General features: G+C 42.8%; 1 protein-coding gene across 9 annotated transcripts in view; it reads left to right on the top strand.

Annotated features, from left to right (window-relative positions):
• The window catches only part of IKZF2 (IKAROS family zinc finger 2), a 118,778-nt gene that overhangs the window by 60,702 nt on the left and 32,601 nt on the right, over positions 1 to 25,475 (top strand). For 6 of the 9 annotated variants that reach the window (XM_054830431.1, XM_054830436.1, XM_054830430.1 and 3 more), the window contains 2 exons: positions 1,146 to 1,412; positions 11,103 to 11,270. In XM_054830431.1, coding sequence (XP_054686406.1) covers positions 1,146 to 1,412; positions 11,103 to 11,270 — 435 coding nt within the window. The remainder of the gene's footprint in view (positions 1 to 1,145; positions 1,413 to 11,102; positions 11,271 to 25,475) is intronic. The other 3 variants (XM_054830435.1, XM_054830434.1, XM_054830438.1) reach the window with 2 other exon arrangements.

Raw genomic sequence — 25,475 nt, 5'->3', positions numbered from 1 at the left:
GCTGTCACCAGCACTCGTGCTAATGGCCTTAGTACAGAGGTCAAAGACTGCTTAGATATGAAGGCTGAATCACCTCCTTTTTAAACCCCTCAGCAGGATCAAGGCTTAGGGAAGCGGACACGTGGGCTGCCTTCCGGCTGGCAGCGGGGATGGAGAGCGTGACTCTGGGACAGGCCTTTCGGCAGTTTCGACCAACCCTTGAGGCATTGAAATGGGGGTGTCTGGTGATTAAACCCCCCTGTACCCACACCCTTTGTGAAAAAGCCTGATGCATTCCTTTTCTTTAGAGATTTTCTGATCCAACGAGCTCTCGATAGTTAGAGGAGGTTTATCCTGTGACCTGGGGATCACAGAAATCAGTGGCAAGCCCATCAGTCTAACCAGGCAGATAGGAGAGATCCGCAACGGTGCTTATTTCGCTTGCGAATATAAAAAAGCCAGCAGTGTAGGTCCTGCGTCAGACCTGTTTGCCTCGGCAGTGTCCCATTTATGTGAATCAGAAGATGGTAGCAAAAAAGGGTCTGGAGGCTCGTCCAGAGATTGGTCTCCCCTCCATGAGGAAACCTGCCCGTGCAGGCAGGGCGATTCGGAGATTACCGACACAGACAAGCCCGGCTTCACTAGGTCCCCGCGTTTTGAACAGTCCTGCCTGCGAAAGGCACTTGGTTCCATGAGCTGTGGCAGTGCAGCGTCCTGTCTTTGGAAACCCTGTGTCTTGGTGCCCTAGGCAGGAGAGACCTGGAGGAAGGAGCTCTGGGTACGTCCTTTGCTCCGGTGACTCGGGCTCCTTGAAAGGAGGGGGGCTCCTGTCTTTCAAGCTGAGAAGCAGGAGGTCAGTTCTTAAACCTGCTGCATCTCTGCAGCTTTCGGTAGGTCTCTGGATCATGCCATGCCTTGGTTTCTAAGCTGTAAAATAGGGATAGAAATTAGGAATTTTAAAAAAACAAAACAAAATAAGGCCTTGAAGAAATATGCAGTTGTAACTTGCAGTGCTGTCAACACCATGAGGCCCTCGTGTTGGTTTGAGCTTCAAGGCTGTGCTTTAGTATTGATAATAGTAGAAATTTATCATGATATTAGTAATTGGGAACTTAGAAAATACACATTTTTAATTATTTTTTATTTATTTTTTTTTTTTATTTCAGCAAATTCAGTAAAGCTAGAAATGCAAAGTGATGAGGAATGTGACAGGAAGCCCCTGAGTCAGGAAGATGAGATCAGGGCTCATGATGAAGGAAGCAGCCTGGAAGAGCCCCTCACTGAGAGTAACGAGATGGCGGATAACAGAAAGATCCAGGAGCTATCGAGCGAGGGAGGAATCCGGCTTCCGAATGGTAAACTGAAATGTGACGTCTGTGGCATGGTTTGCATTGGGCCCAATGTGCTAATGGTACATAAAAGGAGCCACACTGGTAAGCAGCTGAAAGAAAATCTGATGACTGCCTGTGGCGTCTGATGTTGATATTACCTGACAACTCTTCTCTCTTCCCTTTTCATTCATGGGGTAGCAGGAGGCTGGGGAGGGGAAAGATGGGTTTTGTTGTTTTGGTTCTCTCCCTGCTCCCGAATTCTGGTGATACTGTGTTTCTGACAAGCATGGTGCTCCCATGACATTGATATCCAGCCTTTGGTTCTTAAAACCAGCACAAAAGTCTGGAAATTGCCTTTTTTACTGTTCTCGACCGGGGGCAAGATGGTGAGAGTCATTCTCTGGCATGGAGGGGATGTGTGTGCTCGTGTGCGTGTGCAAGGCTTTTGAGCCTTTAAGGTGGGTCCTAGATGGTCTTCCCTTGGAGGTGCTCACAGGTGGACAACACCAGCAGCTTCCTGGGGATCTCACACCTCCTTTGCAAGTGCCTGGGCGTGATGCCGGTGGCCTGGCGAACCTGGGATTAGCAAACCCAACAGGGGACACGCATTACCTGGCAATCCTGATGCCAAGGTGGGCTTGCTGCTCATCGCGTGACAGCTCCATCAGGGAAATCTCACCTGAACCACTCTTGTGGGCTAGCGCTTGGCTCCCCCTCACCATCCAGATGCCATTTCTGTGGCACCTTTCAATGCTTGCACTCTCCTATCATTTATTTTTATTACTATTAGTACTACTACTGTTTGGAGACCAAAACAGCTTACTAGGCTTATGGATTTGGAATTCAAGAGGCAGACGAAACCTTTACCATATGCTGATTGAGTGGGTCTCTGGGGCCTGAAGGATGAGGCCTCAAGTTCAAAACTGGGAATTTCAGGGGAATTTTGGCTAGTATGACAAACTGAGGTGCCCAGGAGGCTGGTACTCACTCGCTTCTGCTGCTCCTCAGGGAGGAGTGACAGTTACTTCCAACAAGATAAAAGTACAGATGGTGCCAGAAGATGACAATGCTCTCCAGTCTTGCAGAGGTCTACCTGACAGAGCCTTTGATTGAAAAAAGAGCTTAAGCTTGTGCTTAACTTTTATGAGATTTAAGCACGTGTAAGTCACCTGAAGTGCTACAATACATGCTTAACTTCAGATACACACTTAAATCTTATTAAGGTTAAGCACAGGTTTTTGTGTTGGAGCCCCAGTGGGTGTTTGTTCTTCATATTTTTTGGACCAAATGAAAGATATTTTGTTTCTTATCTTTCTCTGCTATTATTTAATGAGGTGAGAGACTCACACGAACTGTGAGATATCTGCTAGGATATAAAAAGAAAAGTGGGGTTTTAAGGTAGAGTAAGAAAGACTTTGTGTAATCCTTTTGTAAACCTAGTAGTTTGCAGTCAAGTAGTGTGCTCTTGATGGGAAAGAAATCAATAGGATTTCTGTACAGAGGAATAATAAATATATATTACATAGTTAATGCCCCGTATATAAGTTGTATTGATAATAATTTAACATAAATGTATAATGCAAAGCATTGCAGTATTGTTTATGATGCAGTCATGATTTTAGACAGCGATTACAACAGGGGAAAAGCATTAGCTGGAGAACCAAAATCTTGATTAACAGTTTGACAAGCTATTACTAGGAAGGGGAAAGAAAATAGAGAATGTAACAACAGACTGAGTCCCCAGCTTTCACCCTCCCTAAAAGTTTTCACTGGCGCTTGCACGTATCTGAGCATATGTATTGTAAGTGCATCGGAGTCCACGTATTTGAACTTGAGCAGCTAAATTAGACCTGCTAAATTTAGATTTAGGTACTTAATTAAATGGTCTGCGTTTTTTGAGATACTGAATAGCTAGCGCATCTCTTAAATACAGACAAGCTGCCTTTCTCATGTTAAAGACGACATGCAAATTCAAAGCAAACAGAACAGAATCTCATCTGCATGCAGGCAGGACGGCTGTATGCGGGTGCATGGGTAGGAATTGCATAACTGGTAGCTTTTTCCTTCGGGCTACAGCTGATTCCTCATAGAGCTCTGACTCTTTCCCCATCTGAGCAGAGGAGCTGTGATGTACTGCTCTATACAGATGATTTCAAGCATATAGAAATGGCATTGCTTTTAATGTGCAGCTCGGTGCTCTACTGTCACTAAACCAGTTGGCAAATTTTGCAGGGGATTTTCCCCCCCCCCCCTGTTTATTTGTTTTTTAATACATGCTGGTACTTCACCGTCCACAACAGAAGGAGAAGTTTGCTTGGATTTCCACATCCTTGATTTTAAGGAGTATTTTTAACATATTGGTATCTATCTTTTAAAGTGTAGTATTTTAAAATATATTGCCACTTCCTCGGCAGCTGGGTGCGATGGGCTGGCCCCAGCTCTGGAATGAGCCCTGACCTGTGGGTAGTCTGGTTTTGCAGCCCAAGGGAGAATGGTGGAGGGCAGGGAGGTTGTCTCTAGTGAGTGGAAACGGAGTATATTCTTTATCAGCTAATGCAACTGGCATGTAAATCCTTACCTCTCAAAGCCAATTTCAGTATGTTTTGGGAGCCGAATCCCGCCTTACTCTCCTCTTTATCTATACGCAACCAAAGCATGGTCTGGCCAGTTGTTTGCATTGGCAAAAACTAAAGTCCTTTTCCTGTCAGGCTTCTATGTAAATCACACAAAACGCTGTGGTCCATAGTAGAGGCTGTAATTTGCATGTATGCTGGGATGAGAGTGTGGCTTTCCTTACACCGGGGACCCAGGCTTTGCGAGAAGCTGTGCCATATGGCTTTGGCTGCGTTACGCACGTAAAGGGGCACAGTTTTCTGCAGCCGTTACTCATCTGTTCCTGAGGAGCAGTTGTCTTCCCCTGCCACGTTATGGTAGTTCAGTCAAACTGATACAGGGATGGGGAAAATAATCTGTGCCGTGGATGAGGCCAGAGTGCATGAGCTCAGTGTCCCACCTCTCATACTCATGTGCTGGAGCATCTGTTTCCTCCGATGCCTGCAGTCGCCCCTTCCCGTGATAGCCCCAGCCGGGGATTTCCCCTTCATCCTTCAGATCCGCACAAGCACAGCCTCGTGCACATGGGGCTTTGGTCCACGGCACCTCCGTCACGGAGCCCAAGGCACTGCTCATCTGATACCACCGAACACAATGTTTCTCTTTTACATTGATAATTCAGGTGAAGCGTTTTGGCAATCTGCATGGGCATCAGGAGAAGGCCTTTCTATTTATTTGTCATTGCTGACAGAAAATAAATAAAATGCTCACTGTGGAAATTAAGCGTGATGCACTCCCTGCTTTAGTGAGTGGGGTAACCCCCCGCCCCTTCCCTCACATGCCACATCCTCGTGTCAGAAAAATAGCGTGTGTCACATTTGATTTATTTTCCTCCTTTCCCATACTATCTTCTTTCGGTCCAAATTCCATATTCCACAGCACATGCCCTGAGTTGCAGCATCGTTATCAGAGTTTTTTGTTACTGCAGGAGAGGACTGGTCACATAATATTGCCACTGGATACTCTGGGGGCTTGTGCTTGGGGATGTTGAGGGAAGGGGAGAAGAAAAAGATAAGGTCAGTAATCCAATTTGTCTGAGGTAATGAAAAGGAACTCCGGTGATTTCTCACCTCTTTAGGATTTCTGCTAATGAGCCTGAATTAAAATTTCCACTCCTTGTTTTTGGCAAAGCAGAAGCCACTTGCCGGTACAGCCGTGCTGCTGCCTCCGTGATCTGCCAGGTCCACATGGTGTTCTCCCTCCCTTTTCTCCACCGTAACGTGCAGTCCTTTATTTAGTCCACTGCTGGATTTTGAAATGCTTTTTATTTCTGAGGTAGGATTGGGATCGTCCTCATTGTTTTAAGAACACTCAGAGCTTAAATGCTTTCTGTGCATGGATGCAGACGGACAGTGGCAGAGCAAAGCTGGCTCCCTGGGAACAGAGCACGACGCAGGAGGCAGCAGGGAGAGCAGTCTTGCCCCATTCTTGCTTTGGGCTGCTGATTAGGTTATTTTTAGGCTTTTTTGGGGTGCTAACCACAGGAGGGTCTCAAATCGTTGCTTGCACTCCACATTCATTTTAGTACCCTAAAGTCAGTTACATTATGGTAATTCAGTCAAACATGAGGGAGATCTTCAAGTTTTGCTTTAGCATCTGTAGCATTATAATTGAACATACGCAACACTGGAACTCTGAATAATATTTAAATTTTTTTTCTTCACGCAGAATTCAAGTTTCTGGGGCACAATTAATAAATGAAGAAAAACCCAATTATGCTGTTTAGTATAAAAGACTTTTATGCCTAAAGCAGTTAACCAGGAACAAATTTAAGCAAATGGTCATATTAACACATTACAATTAACTCTGTTGGACTGCCTGTCTTATTCTTCTAGTAGAAAGGTTTTATTTGGTTTAATTTGTAATTTGTAACCTAGTGCAGGCTCCTACCTCTTGCAATACGAATCGATTTGGCACTGAATCAAAAATTGTAGGGCCAAATTTCTGGAAGTGATATTTTCTACTTAGGTTCCTAACTCTAACTTTTCCAAGTCTCATTTTCCACTTAAGCATAAGGAAGGGCAGCTTAGGTTTTTAAAATCATTCTCTGCATAAGGATGTGTTTTACTTGCAGTACCAAGTAGCTAAACTCTTCTGATATTTTTACCAGTTCACTTAAAGGATTTTTTCTCTCTTAAGAATATGGTCATAAATTTGTGTGCAGAGGACACCTGGAAATCACCCAGGATTGCCCTGGGATTTTTCACGAGAGATTTGTCACTACTGTTTTATAATAAATCGCCCTATCTCGAAGTAGGTTAGTCCCACCAAAACCCCTAGTAAAATCACTGATTTCAAGTGATGTGCAGCCTGTTAAGTGAATCTGAGAACAGACTAGAGAGTCCCCAGAATAACAGATACAGAAATCCAGCAAAGTAAAGGCGGGTTGCAACTCACTGCCTGGCACTATGGCAGTAGCACAGCTGATATTTCAGTGGGACAGAGCAGAATCAGAGCAGTTGCAGCATCTGATGAATCCGGAGGAATGTTTCACTTTAACTGAATAATAAGAAAAAGCCTACTACGGAAGGCTGAAAATCAGTGTTATTAGTATGAGCAAATAAATACTTCCTGATGGCAGCATAGGCACAATAGTTTTGCATTGAGAGGTTTAAAAAAAAAAAAAATTCCTGTTTGAGAAGTACCTAATCTATTCTTTGCATATCAAAAGTATGTGCCCAAAAAAAAAAAAAAAGGCTGAGATCTTAGATATACATTTAACCTGGACAGATGTTAAATGTAGTCCCGTTGGACCTGCTTCTTGTATTTAAAAGGACTCTATCCTGGCTTTTCTTGTTATTTTGAAGAGACTTTAAAACCAGCATTTTTTTACCAAAAAAAGTAATTAAAACATTCCCAGGAAGGGACCTGAGCACTGCCATAGAAATAACCAGGCCTCGCTGTTAACCAGAACATCATTATGTATTTTTTTGTGAATTTCTCCATTTGATTTCAAAGGGACAAAAGTTACCAGCCTAGGGTTATGAAAATTTAAGTCTCCTTGGTTGCGAGGTCTGCAGGCTCTGTCCTCAGTTAAATTTCTGTTGTGATACAGAAACTATCACTGATGTATTTTGCACCGGTATGAGATTCGAAGAAGGATAACTCATACTGAAACTTCTGCGCAGCACTTCCGTGCTGAGGCGGTAAAGGAGAGTTACTGTGCAGGGAAGCTTCCAGTTAAGCAGAAAAAGGAGTTGGTTTGCTTTTTGCAATAACATTTGACATATACGCGGTAAAATATGAAAGCTATTAGTAGGAAGTTAATCAGTTCATTCGCCTGGTTTCAGGTTGTATCAGCTAGGCAGCGTTGGGAGCTTGTGCTCCGAAATCTCCAGCCAGCTGCCGTATATTAAAGTATTAAAGATCCTTAGGAAAGTACGATGTCTTGCTAAGAACCCTGACTCCCTTGGTCCGCTTCACCTTTCATCTCAGTGTCTGTTTGCACAACAGCGGGTTAACTTGTGTCCTTTAGATACTGGTGTAGCTAAAGAGCAGCGATATCTCATCATTATTTTTCCTGGAGGAGACGTAGCTGTAATGGATGCACATTAAACAATGAACTGTGAAGTTTCAGCAGTATATTACTGTAATTTAGAGGTAAATATTTGAAATCATACCTCTTTAATGAATATTTAACTGTAAAGTGATAAACCCCCATGGATTTATTTATTTATTAATTTAATTTGTCAGGGCTGTTCCCTGGCACAAGCCCCTCTTACTAAGCCTTTATGAAAGATAATACTTTACAGGCCTGGCTTACCTTGCCTTGTCCATTCCTGAAGTAACGTTAGATAATTAAATTCCCTGCACTGGAGAACAAGGCTTTTTAGGCATTCTTGGTTTTGTCTGGCTTTAGATCTTAAATCTGGAGTTAAAAAGAAACATCTTTTTTGTTTGATTAGCTGTTCCTCTCCCTCTCCCCAGTCAGAACCGTTTTTTTTTTTTTAAATCTCTAAAGTTTGAGAATCTCTAAAACAGAGAAAAGGTTTGCTACTTAAAGTATACTAAAAATATTTTGCAGTTACATAGTTTCCAGTGTTGAAAAACAAAAAGCTTGCTTAGTCACATTTCAGTATGTGTCCTTCTTATAAGGAATTTTAATAAATCAGTATGAGTTTATCGAGTCAAACAGTAAATACATAGACAGCTATAATTGTGAAATACACACCATGTTTACTATTATGAGTAGCCCCTTGTAGTCGTGTCTGCCACTTGTTCAATAGTTCTGTAGTTTCTGGTATGTCTGTGCTGCCGTCATTCCCCGAAGGTAGGAAAACGTTTTAAACGCAGTCGGGGTCTGCCGTGCAGAGAAGAAAGGTGTTTAGGTACAGACTTTTTGCGAGTGGATGTTCAGTTTGAAGTGTGATTAATTTCAGCCTATGAATAAAAACTTTTCACAGAAGTGTAAGGGAAGTGAATAAGGATGTCAAGACTGTTATTTTGTTGTTAGGGAGTAATAATACTGGAGAACTGCTTACAAACCTACTAGGAAAAGGCAGCAGGAGAAATAATTGGAAAACAGTCTTCTCAAGGCGCTGAAGTGATAACAAAGGCCAGTTTGCTAGTATCTGGAGTGGGCATCAGACAGCAGAGCTCTTGGGAAACCAGCAAAATCTTCTCACTATTGAGTCTCTACTTTTTTTGTGCACCCTTCTATTGGATAATGGTCTCTCAGATTAGCTGTGCTAAATGTAAAAGCCGCTAATCGATAGCGTGAAGGTGTGATTAAAATTAACGGTCATTCCACAAGTCTGCAGCTTAAACAAGGAGCAGGAATCAAATGAGTGGACAAAAGTATAACAAACAGATCAAAGCAGTTATTTACCCGGAATTAAGCCAGTAAGAAAAATGAATTCATGCTGGCTTTCAATAGATACAAAGGTTATTTAAGGTAAAATGGGCTATTGTAGCAGATTCTGTCTGTTGCAAGAGAGGAGCAGACTATTGGTGACTTTGTGGTGAGTGTTTTCATGTCATCTTTGCCACTGAACGGTGGTGCAGTGACTATTTGAATTCCCGACCAAGGCTTTCAGCATCTCTTCAGCTGCCAGTTTATCGAGGAATAATACCTGCTCAGATGTGGCCTCCAAAATATCAAAGATAAGTGGGTGATGTAGTGGATGAAACACATTAACTGTATAGTTTTAAATACAGCAGGAGAAAAAGTAAAGACTTTAGACTTGGTAAGACATTCGCTATCTTCTTTAATGTTGTCATCCTGAAACTGAAGCTATCATTCCTGAATACTGAGAAACGTGTCAAAGGAAGGGGTTTTGCCTGTTTTCTCAGACAGTGAAAGCAAAACAGAAAAGAAAAAGAAAAAAAAACCCATATATTTTTCTACTGCAGCCTTTTTACATATCTCTGTTATGGACATTTTGAAATGATATAAAAGAAGATAATGGCTAATCAGATCCTGTAACTATAGTGTAGGAGTTTAAAAGGGAAACCACAAACTCTTTATCAATTCCAAAGAGCTCGTGTTCACTGTATTGGAAGATGAGCTTTATGCCCTGATTTTTTTTTTTTTATCATTACTCCATAATGTTCTTGGCAAGACTGTAGGAACCTTAGTATCTATCTTCTTCAGTGCATCTGAAGTGGTTTCAGATGTAATTTCCAGCTCACACACGTGAAGTAAAGCTGCAGAGGTGTGGCATATATATATGGCACACCTGCCTTCTGCTGCCCTCCTGGTAGGACTGTAATGCTGGCAGTGATTTAAACCTCTGAAGCAAGAATTGCTAGTGGACATCTCTAAGAGCTCTCTTCTCCCTCTCTTTCCATTTGAAACAACAGATGTATCTTGGACTTTAGACACATGAACTATGTTAAAAACATAGCATTAATTTTGTGCAGCGAGGGAGTAATCATTTTTTAAAGCAATTGAAAAAGGCTTTGGACAGATGTGAGAGATCACACAACGTGTTTGTTTTTCACAAGAACTGTGCTTCAGTCCACTGAATTCAACCTCAGAAAGTCCCACTGGGATTTGACCAAGGCTCTGTAATAGGTGATAAGCTGAAAAAAATGAATGAAACTGCTTACATCTGAAATCTGATGTTGGAGACCTTGTTGAACTGGGGCCCTAGTTGGTGAAAACATTTCAGCATCTAGAGCCCAGCTGCAGCAAAGCGCTTAGGCAAATGGCCAGCACCAGTACGTGCTTGTGCCCGATGGATTTGCACTGTACCCGGTGGGACAGAAGTAGATGATTAGAGCTGACTGCCGGCCCAAGAATGCTGGAACAGGCTGAGTGTGCTCAACAAATGTTGACGTGGAGTATGGTTTTGTAAATATTTCACAAAACCTGTGTGAGTTTGTTAGGGGGTTTCCTCTAAATAATAGTCATAATAATAATAAAATGCATTTATCTTTGTTGTTATGGTCCCAGTCCCCACTGTCCAGGGCAAATACAAAGGATTAACATCAAAATAAGTTTGTGTGTGTGTGTGAATGCATGGGATGAAGGGAGAGGGTAAGGTGTAGAGTTTCTGTTTGGTTTGTTGTTTTTTTTTTTTTTTTCCATCGATCAAGTCTTTTCAATTAGTTTTACTTAGAGCACAGATTTGCTTTTTTCACAGTTTAATGGCGTAAGATTTTTCTCAGTGTTTGCTACTGCCCAAGGCTTGTGGGCCTGATCCTCACTTGCATCAATTCTCTTCATACCACTCTAGCAACGCAAAGCAGCCTTCAGAAAGGGATTTCAATTAGAGTATAATGTAAGCAAAAGATTTGGTTTGAAGCAAAGACCTTAAGATCTGTCCAAGTCCAATTGTTACAGTCAGTTCTAAATACTCATATGGATTGGACCTATACTAAAAATAAGTGCAAAACCGTAGAGATAAATACCACAAAACCACCGTTATGGATCTAAATTTTGAGCAGAGCTCATCTTTTATGAAGGATAAAACCTCCGAGGTGGAGACCTTTATGAAAACCACGCTGCGTTCATCACCTCAAGCTGAGGCTGCAGAAGGAGAGAGCTCCAAATCACTATTGGAGGCTTTGCCCATCGTGCAAAAGAAACATCCTCTGACTTTAGCAAGTGCTGTGAGGTGGTGGTGGTGGTGACTGTACCTATGTAAGACGGCAGCATTACAAAGAGCGGGATGATGGGCTCCATGCATCTTCTGATGTTTCTCAACAGCTCTGTCCCTTCCATTTCCCTTCCAGGTGAACGCCCCTTCCACTGTAACCAATGTGGAGCTTCTTTTACCCAGAAGGGGAACCTGCTGAGGCACATCAAGTTGCACTCTGGGGAAAAACCGTTCAAATGTCCCTTCTGCAGCTATGCCTGCCGACGGAGGGACGCCCTCACAGGACACCTCAGGACGCACTCTGGTGAGCCCGCCTTGTCTTCTCTTCCCTCTTGTTTTTTTTTTCTTTTGTCATTACCGTTCAAGCGAAGCGGGTTGTGAAAATAACTGTGTGTTCCCAGTGGCTCTGGGTCTGTACCATCCTCTTCAGAGAGCGAAGTTCTGAACTTTGGGAAAGCCTTGATGTGAATCAGAACAGTTGTGGTTCAGCCACACCTCTCCTTTTGTGTAACTGAGCTCCTCTGCTGATGCTATCGCATTTCCCTTTGAATGTCTCCTTGGGTGTATCCAGGCTTCGCTGGCAGATTGTTTTGACAGTCTCAGCCCCAAAGTGGCTGTGAAATTCCAAAGATCACAAAGAATAACTGTGTGCTCTTGGAAGCCTGCTTTGCAGTTCATACCTATTTCTTCGTCTAATAAATGCCATATGCTGGTAGAGTTCGTATTTGCTCATCTTTCAAAAACCTCCTAATTGCATTTTTGATTCAGTTACATCTTGCTGTAAAGTCTTAATTGCTGGCAGCCACAGCACTCACCCTAGGGCAGAAGGTGTCAGAGAGAGATTGGGTTTGTCTTGCCTTGCTACTTGGTAGTATCGTGTCTATATCGAGTCTATTTGATATAGTTTCTTGATATGTTCTAAAGGAATATCCGCCGAATAACTGCATGCGAGTAGTCATGTTGGTAGCCCTGATGATCAGGATCAGATGTGTTTCTAGTCCCTGTACGCTACACCAAGGGGCCGCATTCTGCTCACTTACTGATTTGCGTAGGACTCTTGAGTACAATCTTAACTTGCTGCATTTTTTAGCTCCTAGGATGTTCAACTTTCATGTCCTGGCTGTTTTTAGGAGACTGTGTTTTTCATTGTTGAATGAGCAGAGATAATTGGACTGGTTACAAGTGACAGCATTACAGATGAACTTTTTTGAGGTGCTAGCAAATGTGTGACTACTGAAACACAGTGGTTGAAGTGCAGCCGCAGACAGAAACTCTGCATGTGAAAATGTAATCATGGGGCTTCCTGACTCTTTATACACATTTCTTCTACAGGGTCAGCCTCGCTTCAGTAGAGGTTTCTGTTTTATGAGCGTTAGGTTGGTCTTAGGATACAGAGTTGCCTTGACATTTCCAAGAATCAGAAAGGATAAGCTAGCAAGCGTCTCCAGGTAGACTTTGGAGTATGCAGGAGGCTGTACTGATGCAAATGTACTGCTGACAGAAAGCGTGAGCTTCCAAGGGAATGCAAGTGTGGGACTAGGCTGAGAGAGAATTGCATGAGAGTTGTCAGCCGAGAGGATTTGATCTGAAAGTCAGAAGAAAATGTCTGTGGAATCGTGAGGTGCAATTTTCACACATCTGACCATAACCGTAGTTTCAACTTGAAATTTAGTAAAAAAGAAAACACGATAAAGTATTCATTATTTTAAAAAGGGAGTTGTGACATAAAATAGCCCACATTACAAAACATGAACATTGCGGTTGAAGATTGTTTTCATAATATGAATATAGATTTTGTTACCTAGATACAGCCATTGATAGAGATTGTTTGTTCTTCCTGTGTGAAAAGTACACGGCTGATGTTTCTGCTTTTTTGCACGAGGATGAAATGTAAAGGTGCGGAATTTTCAGAAGGCACCTAAGCTGCTTAGGCACATGAGTTGCCCTGGAGCTCCTTCCCTGACTGACTGAGCTGTGTTCAGCTGTGCTCAATTCGTAATTTGACTTTTTGTTGTCAGTGGAGAAAGTGTCACCCCTCTAAGCAGTCAGCTACAACAGTTTTCAGCAGAGGGTCAGCAGGAACAGACAAGTGCTCCCACACTACTGTCCAAGAGAATTCTTAGAGTAGCACTCACAGGTGAAGAGTTAAAAACCTGGAATATTGCCCTAAAACCTGGCACTCACCTACACGAAGGTGAAATGCCAATCTGAATGTGAGCATGGAAGTTAAGGTGTCCTTCTACCCCTGTCATATAGGCAGACTTGGTTGGTTTATGCATACGTACGTCCTTGGTTGGCTTATGCACGCATACGTGAACCTGATTCATGGGAAGACAGATAGATGTTCCCTACAGATTTTAAACAGTTTCGTATCAGTGTACTATGCAAGCACTTTCTGCTTTAATAAAGCACGCATCAAAGTCCGTAGGTGGACCTTGAAGGTATAGCAAAACTAGTAAACTTCACTGGATGTTTACATCTTCTGCTATTTCTGACCATAAAAGAGGATATCAGATAAAATAGAGAATGAAGAGGTTGAAAACTATTTTGAAATATGAGACTCCAATCCAGTTTCAATCTGGTACACTTAATGTCTAAATTGAGGTGTGTCTGAATATGTTTTTACATTTATAAGAGGAAAGCTCTTTAGGTCAGATCCTCAGCTGATAGGAATGACATCCCCTAAGCAAGGAAAGCACTGCTGTTTTGCACCAGCTGAGAATCTGGCACATGATTTCACAAATGCAAGACCAATTTCCTTTTTTATGTTGTGTGTCCTTTTCCTCCTTAAATAAGAGTGCAAATAATAAAAAACCCCCACTCTTTTTTCCTTCCCAAGAAGGTTTTAAACTACGCATTTTTTATGGAAGGCAGAGTATGCAAGAAAGAAATTGAAGAATTTTTTTTATATCTTTTTTTTCCTCCCAGCTAGTTTGATCTGTGAATTTGAAAGCACTTTGTTTGTGTCACCACTTAGTCAGTTACACCCTCTCGCTACTGCCAGTTAGTCAATTTTTCCTGTGCTTAGTGCAGGGTTTTCATACAGTAAGACAGGAAAGGTGAAAAAATAAGGAAATGTAATTGCAAATAGAAATTAGCAGAAGCATCTGAGAGATACGTGAAATAGCTGAAACTACTATTAACTTTAAAAAAAAAATTAGTCTGTGACAGCTTTTTTTTTTTCTGCTTTGGATGGATATTTTTTCATGCTTTTTAATATTATTTCCTATTTATTTGAAAATGTTTCTAAGCATCACAATCCACATTTTACTTTCATTTCTTGTACAGAATAGTATCTTTCTATATAAGTGTTCCCAGGATGACTGGTTAACAAAATATTACTTCGCATCTGTAATGCTGCTGCTGTTTAACCCTAAATAATTAAGGACTTATCTTGCAGTGATTTACCTCTGCGATTATTTACCTTTTACTGACATGGAGTTCTGATGAACTTTGTGTCTATATTTTCCTCCCACATGCAGCTTCTTTGATTTCAGGAATATAATGATGCCTTCAGGACATCAGTAGGATAATGCCTGGGGAGAGATTCATGCACAGAATTACACTAAGAGTGGGCATGAGCCTCAAGATGCTTACAGGACTCTGAGAGGTTGTTTTCTGAATTAACTCCATAGTTCCACAACGGAGATAATGCAGGAGAGGTGCCTGACTGGGCTTCCAGGACGAGGGTGTAAGGACAGGCTGTGGAGGGCTGGGGCAAAAGGGGGTGGCCCCCTCCTGCAGGACACACTTCACAAACCAGCAGGAATTGGCTTCACCTTGCCAGCTTTTGCTGGTTTTAAAGAGGAAAATATCCAGGCAAAGCCAGTCTCCTGATGGCAGTCACAGAGTACCTGCTATCTCACCCTGAGACGTGCCCGTCTTCTCCAGCACCTCTAGAATTGCACAGTGAGACGAAGGCAGATACAAAACAGATGAGACGAATTCTACTGTAGGCAATTAATGAACAAAACCCAGAAGTTTTATGGAAGGCAGTTGATCTGACAGATCAATCCGACAGTTAAAGCACCTAGATGTTGACCTCTGTATTTTGAAAGACACGAAGTACAACCTGATGCTGTTTTACCCTAATAGTCAGGCATCCTCAAATGGGCACGTAAAATTAGCAGTTATGTTTTGACATGAATTTCTCTTGTGTCTAAAATGGAGCCAAGTCAGCCCTCCCCTCATAATGCTATTGTAAACATAAATGCTTTGATAGTTCTTTAAAAAAGTCAAGGCTGCAATCATGAGCAATCTAGAAGAGCCCATAGAAAACATTAGTGCATTAGTTTTCTGAGCGGGGCTCGGGCAGTAAGCCGTAAGTGAGGGATAGGATCACTTGCTAAGGGGAAAACAAAACACAGAATAGGTTTTCATTAAGTGAGAACCATTCATCCATCCTTTGCACTAAGCAAGGATGGTCCTGTGGGCAAAGTATTTTGTGATTTTTGTGATTAAAAGACTGGCTCATCGTGCATACACCCAAACTGGCCACATGAAGCCTTCTCAGGTAACCTCAGTTCTGGAATTTCCTGATATTTCTCTTTATCTTGGCAACTTGAATCACGTTCCCTTACTGTGGGAGTATGTAAGTGTTATTCATATATGAAAGCAGTTTTACTGTTTATTTCTTCCTAAAAAAAGGGTAGGCAGATCATTATTTTTTCCTGTTGCAGAAGCTTTTCCTCACAATACATTTTAAAATTTGCTTCCAAGCTATTTAGAAAATGCTGTTTTCCCCTTTTCCTGTTTAGAAAATGCTTTTTTTTTTCCTTTTCTGCTTTTAACAAATATTTGCTTTTTCCTCCCCCTCTTCTTCCTGCGTTTCTGCTGCACGTTGTTTGTTACTGCCCAGCTCTTCAATAGCACTGAACTAATGGTATCGTTTCATTTGCAAAAGAAAAGCAGTGAAGCATTTGTTTTGAAAAGAAAGGCTTAGGCAAAACTCCCAAAAGCACAATCTTAGCAAACTATGTACAGTGCGTGAGATAAAAGGCATGTATAATTAAAAAGGTAAATGCCCTGTTCATGGAAAGATAGTTCAGTAACTCTTTTTATGTTTTTTGGTTTGCAAGTCTTTCTTTCTCGTCTCTTCTCCATAAGGACTTCCTTTTCAGCTCCTCCTGTGTGGTAGTGAGCCATTTGAGATGTCCTACACACCTGCAGTTGCATGGCTGTTGTCAGCAGAACTGACAAGCGGTATCTGTGTATGCGACTGTGCTCACAGGCAGAAGGAATCTGGTTCCTAATTCTGACGACGTGCCTGACTCAATACATGTTTGGGAGAGTCGTTACACCTGTGAGGTTTTCAGTCCAGCTGAAAAATTGGATGAGCAAGCACAGTGCTGAAAAACACAATGCTGCGCATCAGGTCCTGCCTGTCAAAAGCCAGTGAGAATTACTGAACCAGTGGCAAGGATGGTTCTTAAGAACAATGAAGAGTCAATGTTTTAAACTGGTTTTTTCGGTCTTGAAGAGACTTTCACCACTATTAACATCTCCACTCTCAAAAGGCCCAGTATCTACTCTGTAACCATGTTGTTGAGGATGGGAACATCATAATTGGAAGAATCTTGGGACCTGAAATTCTCATTACGCTCTGAGCTGGACTGACTCAAACATTATGAATGGTGGAAAAAATGTAAATGTGAACAAGTAGGACACTATCTGTGAAAAATGAAGCAAGTATGTGAAGAGGCGAGGGAGTATTTTGCATGCAAATCCCAGTTCAGCAAAAAGGTTAGCAAACAGCATCTTCCCTCAGTTGTGATGAGCCAGTGGGCATTTATTCTGTTGATCTGATACTTAGAGCTCTTTTTAATCAGCCCAGATTAAATAGAGCTGCTCTTCCTCTCAGGTTTTCTTATGCTGTTTCAGTTAAACTCAGTGGAATTAACCTCGTCACAAAATCATTTTGTGTTTTTTCTTATCGGACTCCAGGTTCCAAACTGTTGTTAGCACGTACACACTACTGCAGCAGCTCTGCTTTCTCATTAATGCTTCCAGTACCTAGAGGCCTTCACTCTTGTGTTGTAGAGTCTCTAAAATCTCTGGTATTCTGCTTTCCATATTGTTTGTACGTGCATTTTGGGAAGGTAAGATCAAAATGTGTACAAGGGTAGGAGGTTGGTATGCCAGGTCTTTCATCCCCTAGGCATCCTTATTTAAGGTTTAATCCTCTGTAGAGCCAACTTGAATCTGCTGAAGCCCCATCTGAACCTGATCCTTGAAGTGGTGGGGTCATCTTCACCTCCAGAGCACTACTGTGACAGGTATTACTATCAGCTGTATGAAAAGATAATCTTTTATGTCCCCAGAATTATCTCGCTATGCAAGCTTGGTCATGCTAAGCCTTGTCTACAGAGCGTAATTATCACTGAGAAACCATCTTTGATTTAAAGATGCCGTAGGATCATGATGGGAGTATCGTCATTCTACATATCAGTCCACAGCAAGATTAGTAGGTGCTAAGAGTTATCATGGTATCTATGAGACAGATCTTGTGCCTCCTGCTATATCTCTCAGTGGAAGGTGGCCTTGCTAGGTCTACCAGCAAATCCTCTGTTCTTCAGCAGAGAGAAGGGGGAGAGCAGGTCTGGAGGGAGATTGCATCATCTTCTCCTTTCCCTGATCATCCAGGTTTCCTCTCCTTAATGAGACAGGTTGGCAGAACTGGGTGTTTGCTGTCAGGTTAAATCTCTGGACCCTTCGCAAGGAAGAGTTTTGTGTTAAGGCAGGAGGTCCTGCACCCTAAAATGTGGAAGAGTACAAATGCCCCGCCACTGCAGCTTCACCATGAGGGAAAGTTTCCTCAGGGCAGATTTCAGTTCTGCAGTGCAACAAGGTGCTCACAAGGAGAGGAAGGAGGGTGTCCTTTGCCCTTTTCTTCAGACCTCCTGAACCTGCTATCACCTCATCCAGAAGGTCAGATAGCACTGTGGTACTTGGGGGTAACAGGGTCCTTGTTCAGACAGCATCACTGTGGTGTAAGATTCACATGGGATCATCCCATCAATTTTGACCAGTTCCTTTCTTCCTGATGGAATGCCTCTGCCAGGATGGAGGTGTTTGGGATGGGACTGCTGATGTCTAGTTTTCTGTCTGCCCTCCATGGTAGCAATTCACATCCTGGCATCATCAGCCAGATTCTGTCCCTCTTTGTGTTGCCTCAGGCCACATACAATCAGAATGAAGCACCTGGTCGTGTCCTGCTGGGCTGCTATTTGGAGAGAAAACGGAGACTTCACTGCTGGGTGATGCCAGTTCTTACACCGGCCGTCCTGCTTGGGAAGAGCAAACGAGACAGTGACTTTCTTTTTCCCCTGGGCTTTTATTCTGCCACAGTGCTATATGTGGGATTTCACTGGCATCAAAAAAGCAGATGAATGTGGTAAGACTTCTGCATACAGAGCAGCAGTCCTTCTCAACAGCATGCCCAACCTGTTTTTTAAACATCCAGAGAGACTGTTTCTATTGCCTCCCAAGGGAGACAATTCCACTTCCCATCTGCTTTTTATAGCTGTGACTCTCACCCTGATATTTAACCTAAACTATCCTTTCTTTTGCTGCAGATTATTGCTCTTCCTAACACTATCTTCTGTGACTGTGAGTAATTCCTGTGCTCAGTTTACAATGTAGTAGGCTGTAGTCGTATGTCTGGCATTGATTCTGTTCTAGTCTGTCTTTATCTTCCAATCCTCTCATCTCTCTTTTTATTACTAACTTTGAATTTTTTGCTGCTCTTACTCACTCATTTATGAGGGACCTAAATTGCGAAGTCATTTTATGCTTTGGAAACAGGGGCCAGTACAGATGCAGCCCCTTTAACCTCATCTCTGCCTCAGTCGCCTGTCAGTGAAATTGAAATAAAGAGCCCTTCTCAACCTTTCACGATGGTGGGAGGGCAGGATGCACAAATGATTGCAAGGCACACGCATGTTGCTGCAGTGAAGGTCACGTAAATACGTAGCAGAGTATTCCGGTGCTGCTGGCACCCCAGCTACATAGCATTGCATATTATCTCCTTAGTTTTACTTAGCCTTTGTGCAATAGTGAAATGAGATAATTACAAAGTGGAAGGAATAATAACTTTGTATTGTTACCATAACCGCTGAGGTATTATACCCTGATACCAGCATGATTATCTTAGACACAATAGTAAGGTGATTATTAATAATGCTAAAGGACTTAACTACTTAGCCTGCAATTTTTGCGTCTTGTTTCTTTTATGAACCCTATCTATTTCATCAGCCCCAAGCCTGTGTGAAGTGGGTATGTGTTGTTGCCTCGTTGTTACCCATTTTTCGGTGATGGGAAAATGAAATGGGAAAAAACCCCTTATGAGACCCAATTTTCAAATTTGGGTACCTAAGCATCAAGGTAGCTTCACATGGGTTACTTGTCTTTCTGCACCAGAACTACCATGGACAGGCTGGCAGGTGAGGGTCTAGTAGCTTAGGTATTTAAAGATGCTCCTTTAAGTTCAAGCTAGAGAGGCCTCTTCTGGCCTTGTTTTCCTTGTCATCAGGGATTGTTTCACAAAACCAGAATTTACGGTGCAGCTGTAAACACAGGCGTTGCACGGCCAGGCTCCAGACCCTCTTTGGGAGCTGGGTGTCTCATTGCATTAGAGCAAGCTTGAGGGATGCGGTGCAGTGCATCAGGAGGCCTCTTGCTCCAGAGGTAGCCTTCTGAGGTAGCTGCAGTGGTTTTTGCAGAACAAAGATCCAAGAGGCGACTGAGAGCTTTGTCACGCACTGGAGATGAGAATATGGTTTTGACTTGACGAAGCCACATCTCAGCAAAACCAAGACTTCTTGCATGTACTCTGAGCAGCAAAATGCCACAGTAGCCCTAAGGAGGAAAAAAGTATTTTTCTTTCCCCTGAGAAAATTATTTTCAAGGGCAAAAAGCTTTTGCATGTTGCCTCTGAGGAAAGGAGATCCAGCATTGGGAGCCGGCCTTTGTCAGTTCTTGAAGGAATTTGTGAAACCTTTCAGCTTGAGAAAGTTTGAGCTTGGAATCAAACGGTGGTTTGAGGCCATCTTTCATTGCTATCTCAGAGCTGTTTTATGGGGCAGTGCGAAATGGAGAACTGCCACTGACATTTTTGATAATATATGAGTGCTTTAAGGTGCAAGAGAGGTATTTTGCCATCTGGAAAGGAAGCCAAAAGAAACTAAAGGGGAAAAAAATAACCCAGTTAACGCCACACCATAGCAGAGCTGCAGAAAGCTGCTACTGATATATTCTCCTGAGCTCTCAGCAACCTGTAATTATGAATTGGCTTACAGCTAAGATATTGATGGATATCACTCAAGAAGGAAAATGAGAATGTCTAGATCTTTTTACAGTGAACCTGTGCTGAACTCTGTGTGACTCTCCTCCTATTTATAACCCTGCACGAAGTTCAAGGAAACTTGTCCTGGAGGTTTCCCATGAGAAGGAACTGTGTTTTTACCTGACTAAAGCTCTCTGGATATTTTCCCATTTTTTATTTGATCTAAGTGTGAACTTTCTCCACCCTCTGCCCCTCCTTCCTTTCTGGAGTGGTTAGAGAGGTTGATTACAGCCAGGATTACACAAGAGATGCCAGTTGCACACATGTTTTGCATAACTGTGCTGTGTTGATTTCAGACAGGGTGCCCCAAGTTCCCTCCGTGCCTTGCAACAGAGAGACAAGATCTCTATCTTCATTCCTGAAGCTGGAGAAATGCTGTTGAGGCCCTGCCTATTGAAACTTTGACAAAGAACACCTGGCTGGGACGCTCCCCAACCGCACAGTTATCTGTACGCGGCAAAGCTTTCGGGAAAACCTCTACTTAAAGGTTGTTCAGGTTTTTTGTATTAAATCTGCAAGAGTTGCTCTGCCTCTGTGGGAAGCGCTGCAAGTGATCGGTGGGGCGGTGTAATCGAGCAGGATTTTCAATGTCAGGCAACAGGGTTCCCCGGGATGCTGCTGCTGCTCCTGCCCAGAGAGCCAGCCGGTCCGTGTTAGGGATGGGGAAGGAGCTCCACAGGCACACGGCATTTCCCTCCCTTCCAGCCAGACAGCCGTGAATGCTCTCACCTGCTCCGAGATGGTCGAGGGCCTGTGGTAAGGATCCTGACCAGAAAATTAAGACAAGCTCACCCCAATACTGATTCTGGGGGCCAGTTCACCGTGGCTCTTCTCTTTAAAAGCACTGAGGTCCGCTTGATTTCAGTGAGAATTAGGGGCTTTGACAGCCTGGGTCTTAGCCTGTGTTTCAGTTCCTTTTGCTGGGAAAAAGACACTTTCTTCCTCCTGCCTCTTTTCAGTGTGGAGTGGAAGTCGAGGACAGCACAGAGGTTTCCCCCCCAGCTGAACAGGACCAGACCGTTCTGAGCTGCCTACGGCACGGTACTGTGTCGTGGGACAGAGCTGGTCTCACAGGTAGGCAGAGCCCAGACTATTTAAGGGCTTCAGGCTCTTCCTAGAAAATAAATCACATGCAAAGGATACACTGCTGAGAATCTGATGATGAAATTTTTATATAGAAAAGCGACATGGGTCATAGACTGTCTCTCAATTGGATACCCTTCATATGCATGCATTTTGCTCGTCTCCTTGGAGACAGTGGCTTGTCTGAGAGCAGCTAGCCTTGGCTAGGAAAGGCCTGACATTTCTGGTTTGTGGGATGAAGCTGTGCTGCTGAATTCTCCAACAACCGCAGAGGCATGATTTGATACGAGCATAAGCAGTTCTGTACAAGGTTATCCTGTGAGCATCTTTCTCTAATACCTCTCTGGGGACAACGCTCGAGTCCCCGGTGTGAAAGACGGATTCGAAGATCCTCGAGGAGACCCTAGCGATCCCTGTCCCTCACATATCAGAAACGTTTGTGAAATTTCTCCCTTCCCTTTCCTTCTGCCGAAGAGCTGAGTCAGCTGGACTGGCATGTCTGGAACTCTGTGGCACCGCGAGCAGGCAGTCTGCCAGCTGCATTACACACCGCATCCAAAGGAACACGTCACTCCTCTCTTCTTTTTCTTTTTTTTTTCCCCTTTGCAGTCTCCACCCTCTCCCTTTTATTTTTCCTTGTTGATCCGTGCAGGTGAGTCAGAGAAACCTGCTCTTCCACAACCTGTTCCTTCTTGCCAAATTCTGGAGCAGCACTCCCAGTTCTTGTTAGGTGTCAGGAATAGGTTATGAAAACAAAAACTGATACAGGCAGCATATTGGGTATAGAGTGCATACTGTAAATGAAAACTAAATGCATAGTGAATGTGCCACTTAGAATGTGTTCCTAATAGACTGATGTCTTTTGTAGGAGGCACTTCATTCAGTGATTCACATATAATATTAGTTTTCTTCCTATAAAGCACCAGAATGGAACAGAGAAATAATTTAAGGCATAAGTAAGAGCACATTTAGCAAGAAAAGCCATCTTAACTCCACTGGATTTTAAAACAACAGGAGAGTGGAAAATTCCCAGTAGGAAAATAGGTGCTTCACGAAAGTGTTTTTGAACAAAACGACTGAGCTCTTGATATCAATTGTAGTTGTACTAATCTAAAGAAACTCCATTGATATTGGCACAATTCCTCAGAGTTTACACTACTGATGCATTTCTAACCGCAGGAATTAAAAAATTGTGTATCTGGATCCCCCAGTTCATAGACACTTAGAAATGAGAGTGAAAGGTGATTAACTGGCCTTTTCATTTACCATACGATATTTATTTCATGAGTGGGGAGGGCATGAGAAAACCCACAAGCTAACTTTTCTCTTTGGTCAACTGCCTCCAGGAGCTGGAAGCTGAAGGTGGCTGACTTGGGGTGCTGGTAACTGCGGGTGCTGGTAACTGCGGGTGCTGGTAACGCTGTAGAATCAGGTGTGTCTCAATATCCATAGCTACATTTCCATCAAGCAGCATCAAAGGATTGCTTTTTGGCATGTAGTGCTGGAATGAAGCTGTTCAGCTTCAAAGAATAGATCATCCACCAGGAAAAGTGCTTTGTTTGACTTTTATGTGCCACAGTAAAATGTCCACGTTAGCTATATTGTGAAAAATGTATCCATTATGGTCATATCATTAGTCTTCTACAAGGAATGAGTTTGTCCCAAGGGCTAATGATGAGCCAGCTTCAGGGAAGTGCAAGTACAGTTTTGGTTGAGATGCACGAGATGGATCAGCACGAAGTCCAGGATGAATTTGACCTGACTGGTGTACAATCCCTGGATAGGATCACACCATTGGTGAAGAGAAGGGAAAGGGCCATTTTGTGTCAGGTAATATATAACTCATAGTGAGAGGCAGTTGTTTCTCAGAGGGTTCAAGTCCAAGACAAGAAGGCAGCAAGGTTCCAACCACCTTCTGCAGAGGATGAACCTAGGATACAGGCAAAAAGGGGCTTGTCAAAGGCATTCAAGACATCAGTGTCGCAGATAGGAATGAACACAGAGGTCCTAACTCCCTGTCCACTGACTCAGATACGTGACCTTCCACACACCAAGAAAATAAAAATAGAAAAGTTAAAAAGTAAGAAAATGAGAGAAAGAGATTTTTATTCTCCCAGGTATTGAGAAATGAGAAGGCTTACATCCTTCTTCACAGAGAAATCACCTCTTTTAAATAGCCTAGCGGAGCCTTCAGTATGATTTTTTTTGTTTGGGGGTTTTTTCCATCAAGGAATGCGGTTAAGCATATTCAGAGTTTCCTAAATTCCCTGTTTTTACAGGAAACCTTTTTAAAGTACTTCTGGATGTTGAGAGCGCTCTGTTTTGTGTTCTCCAGCTTTTCTGTCTTTACTTTCAGCCTAAGCAGTTGCTTTTTCTTTCCTTCTTTTCCTTTTCTTCCTTTTAGTTTAATTTCACACCCATATTTAATTTCCTTTCATTTTGTCTGCCTCCCTTTCAGCCACGATAACAGTTTCTGAATCTATCCAGGGCTTGTAGTGCAAAGCTAATCGTACCAAAAAAGAAACATCCTAAAACCCCAAATCTTTCCTCCCTCCCTTCTTGTTCTCTCCACTGAGCAAAGCTAAAAAAATCCTGGGAGTTTAGGAAGTGCTCTGGAACTGTCGTTATTTATTTTTTGTGTTACAAAAAAAATACAACTAGGAAAGATATTGAGGCTAATGGGAACCGCTGAATTTTATTACCCAGAAAAGATTAATGTAGCTTCAATGTCAGCCGTAGTCACCAGATGTAGAGGTTTGTGCTAGACCAGAAGCGGTCCAGTATCCCAGATTCATCTCTTGGAGAGTTAAAGGATCCCAGCATCCTTTAAAAGGTATCTTTACTGTTAATTTTTTCTGTGCTAAGAATCGTTTTCGTAAGAAATCATCCCAGTCCTATGGCTGACTTTGAACAGGGAGCAGTGAACACCACAAGTGTTGGTGAGGAGCGTGATGGGGAAAGGAGGCGTCTGTCTGGCTCTGGTGGCAGCCCGTTTGTTTGCCTTGATGAAGCTGGAGTAAATGCGTGGGAGCTGGGATGAGCTTTTGGGAGCAGGGAGCTGCCCCTAAAAGTCTCTTGCTGGAGGAGCCTTTGGTGTGAGGTTTTCAGATGGATGCAGCACAGCTTGGTCAGCACTGTCTTCTTGAGAAAAGTCCCATGCTTATTTCGAGCTCCTTGGTACCATTGGTGGTAAATATGTATGTTGTCAGGCAAGGAGCAACAGGAACAGAGAGGAAAACTGCATAGGTAAAAGGAGTCAGCTCTTTTTTTGTTTGACCTTAGTTGACATCTGATGACAAAAGCACATGTTTGAACAGCAGGTCTTTACGAGGGTAACACAAAGGCATGGGCCACGCTGGTTCTTGGGCAGGAAGGAGAGGATGAATAAAAATTTTCATGTCCCAAAGGAGCCCATTAGTTTCACAGCCTGACCTGGTTTTGGAAGCAAGGTTCCCTTCGCTGCTCGCCTTGATCAAAATCAGTGAAAACTCCCAACTTCAGTGGTTGGGAAAAGAAGAGGAGCTGTCAATATTATTCCTACCGTGTCACTATTATCTTCATGACAGCTTGCTGTTAATAGTCTGTTTCCAAAACTTCATTTCTGACAGTGACAAGAAAAGGGAAAACTTACGTAAAGGGAAACTGGAGCACGTTCTTCCTGTCTTCTAAGATGTGACATAAAATTCAAAGATGTCAGGTGCTAAAAGAAATACTACTTTTGTGCATGAGCGTGTCGGTGGAACGGTGGAACTCATTGCCATGGGATGGGAAGATATGGACTAGAGTTAAGGGCTAGTTCAGTGGTTTTATGGAGAAGGAAGCTGTCTAGTGCCATAGTGAAAGTTAAATGTCATATATTCCCTCTGTCTCCCTTTGTTTATATAGTATAAAATAACTGGTAACACTATGGTTGGCACTGTTTGCTTCAAATAACTCATAGATTCTGTTGGCTTTGTAATGCTAAAGGGTTCTGCAAGATAGGCAAGGGCGCTGCGCTTGGAATAACTATAAACTGTAAGCAACTATGTAAATTGTCTTCAGGATATTGCTTCCATTGATACCACCTACGAATTTGGCCCAACA

Source organism: Grus americana, chromosome 6, assembly GCF_028858705.1.
Source record: "Grus americana isolate bGruAme1 chromosome 6, bGruAme1.mat, whole genome shotgun sequence".
Classification (NCBI taxonomy): Eukaryota; Metazoa; Chordata; class Aves; order Gruiformes; family Gruidae; genus Grus; species Grus americana.
This window is presented reverse-complemented; position numbering and strand designations above follow the sequence as displayed.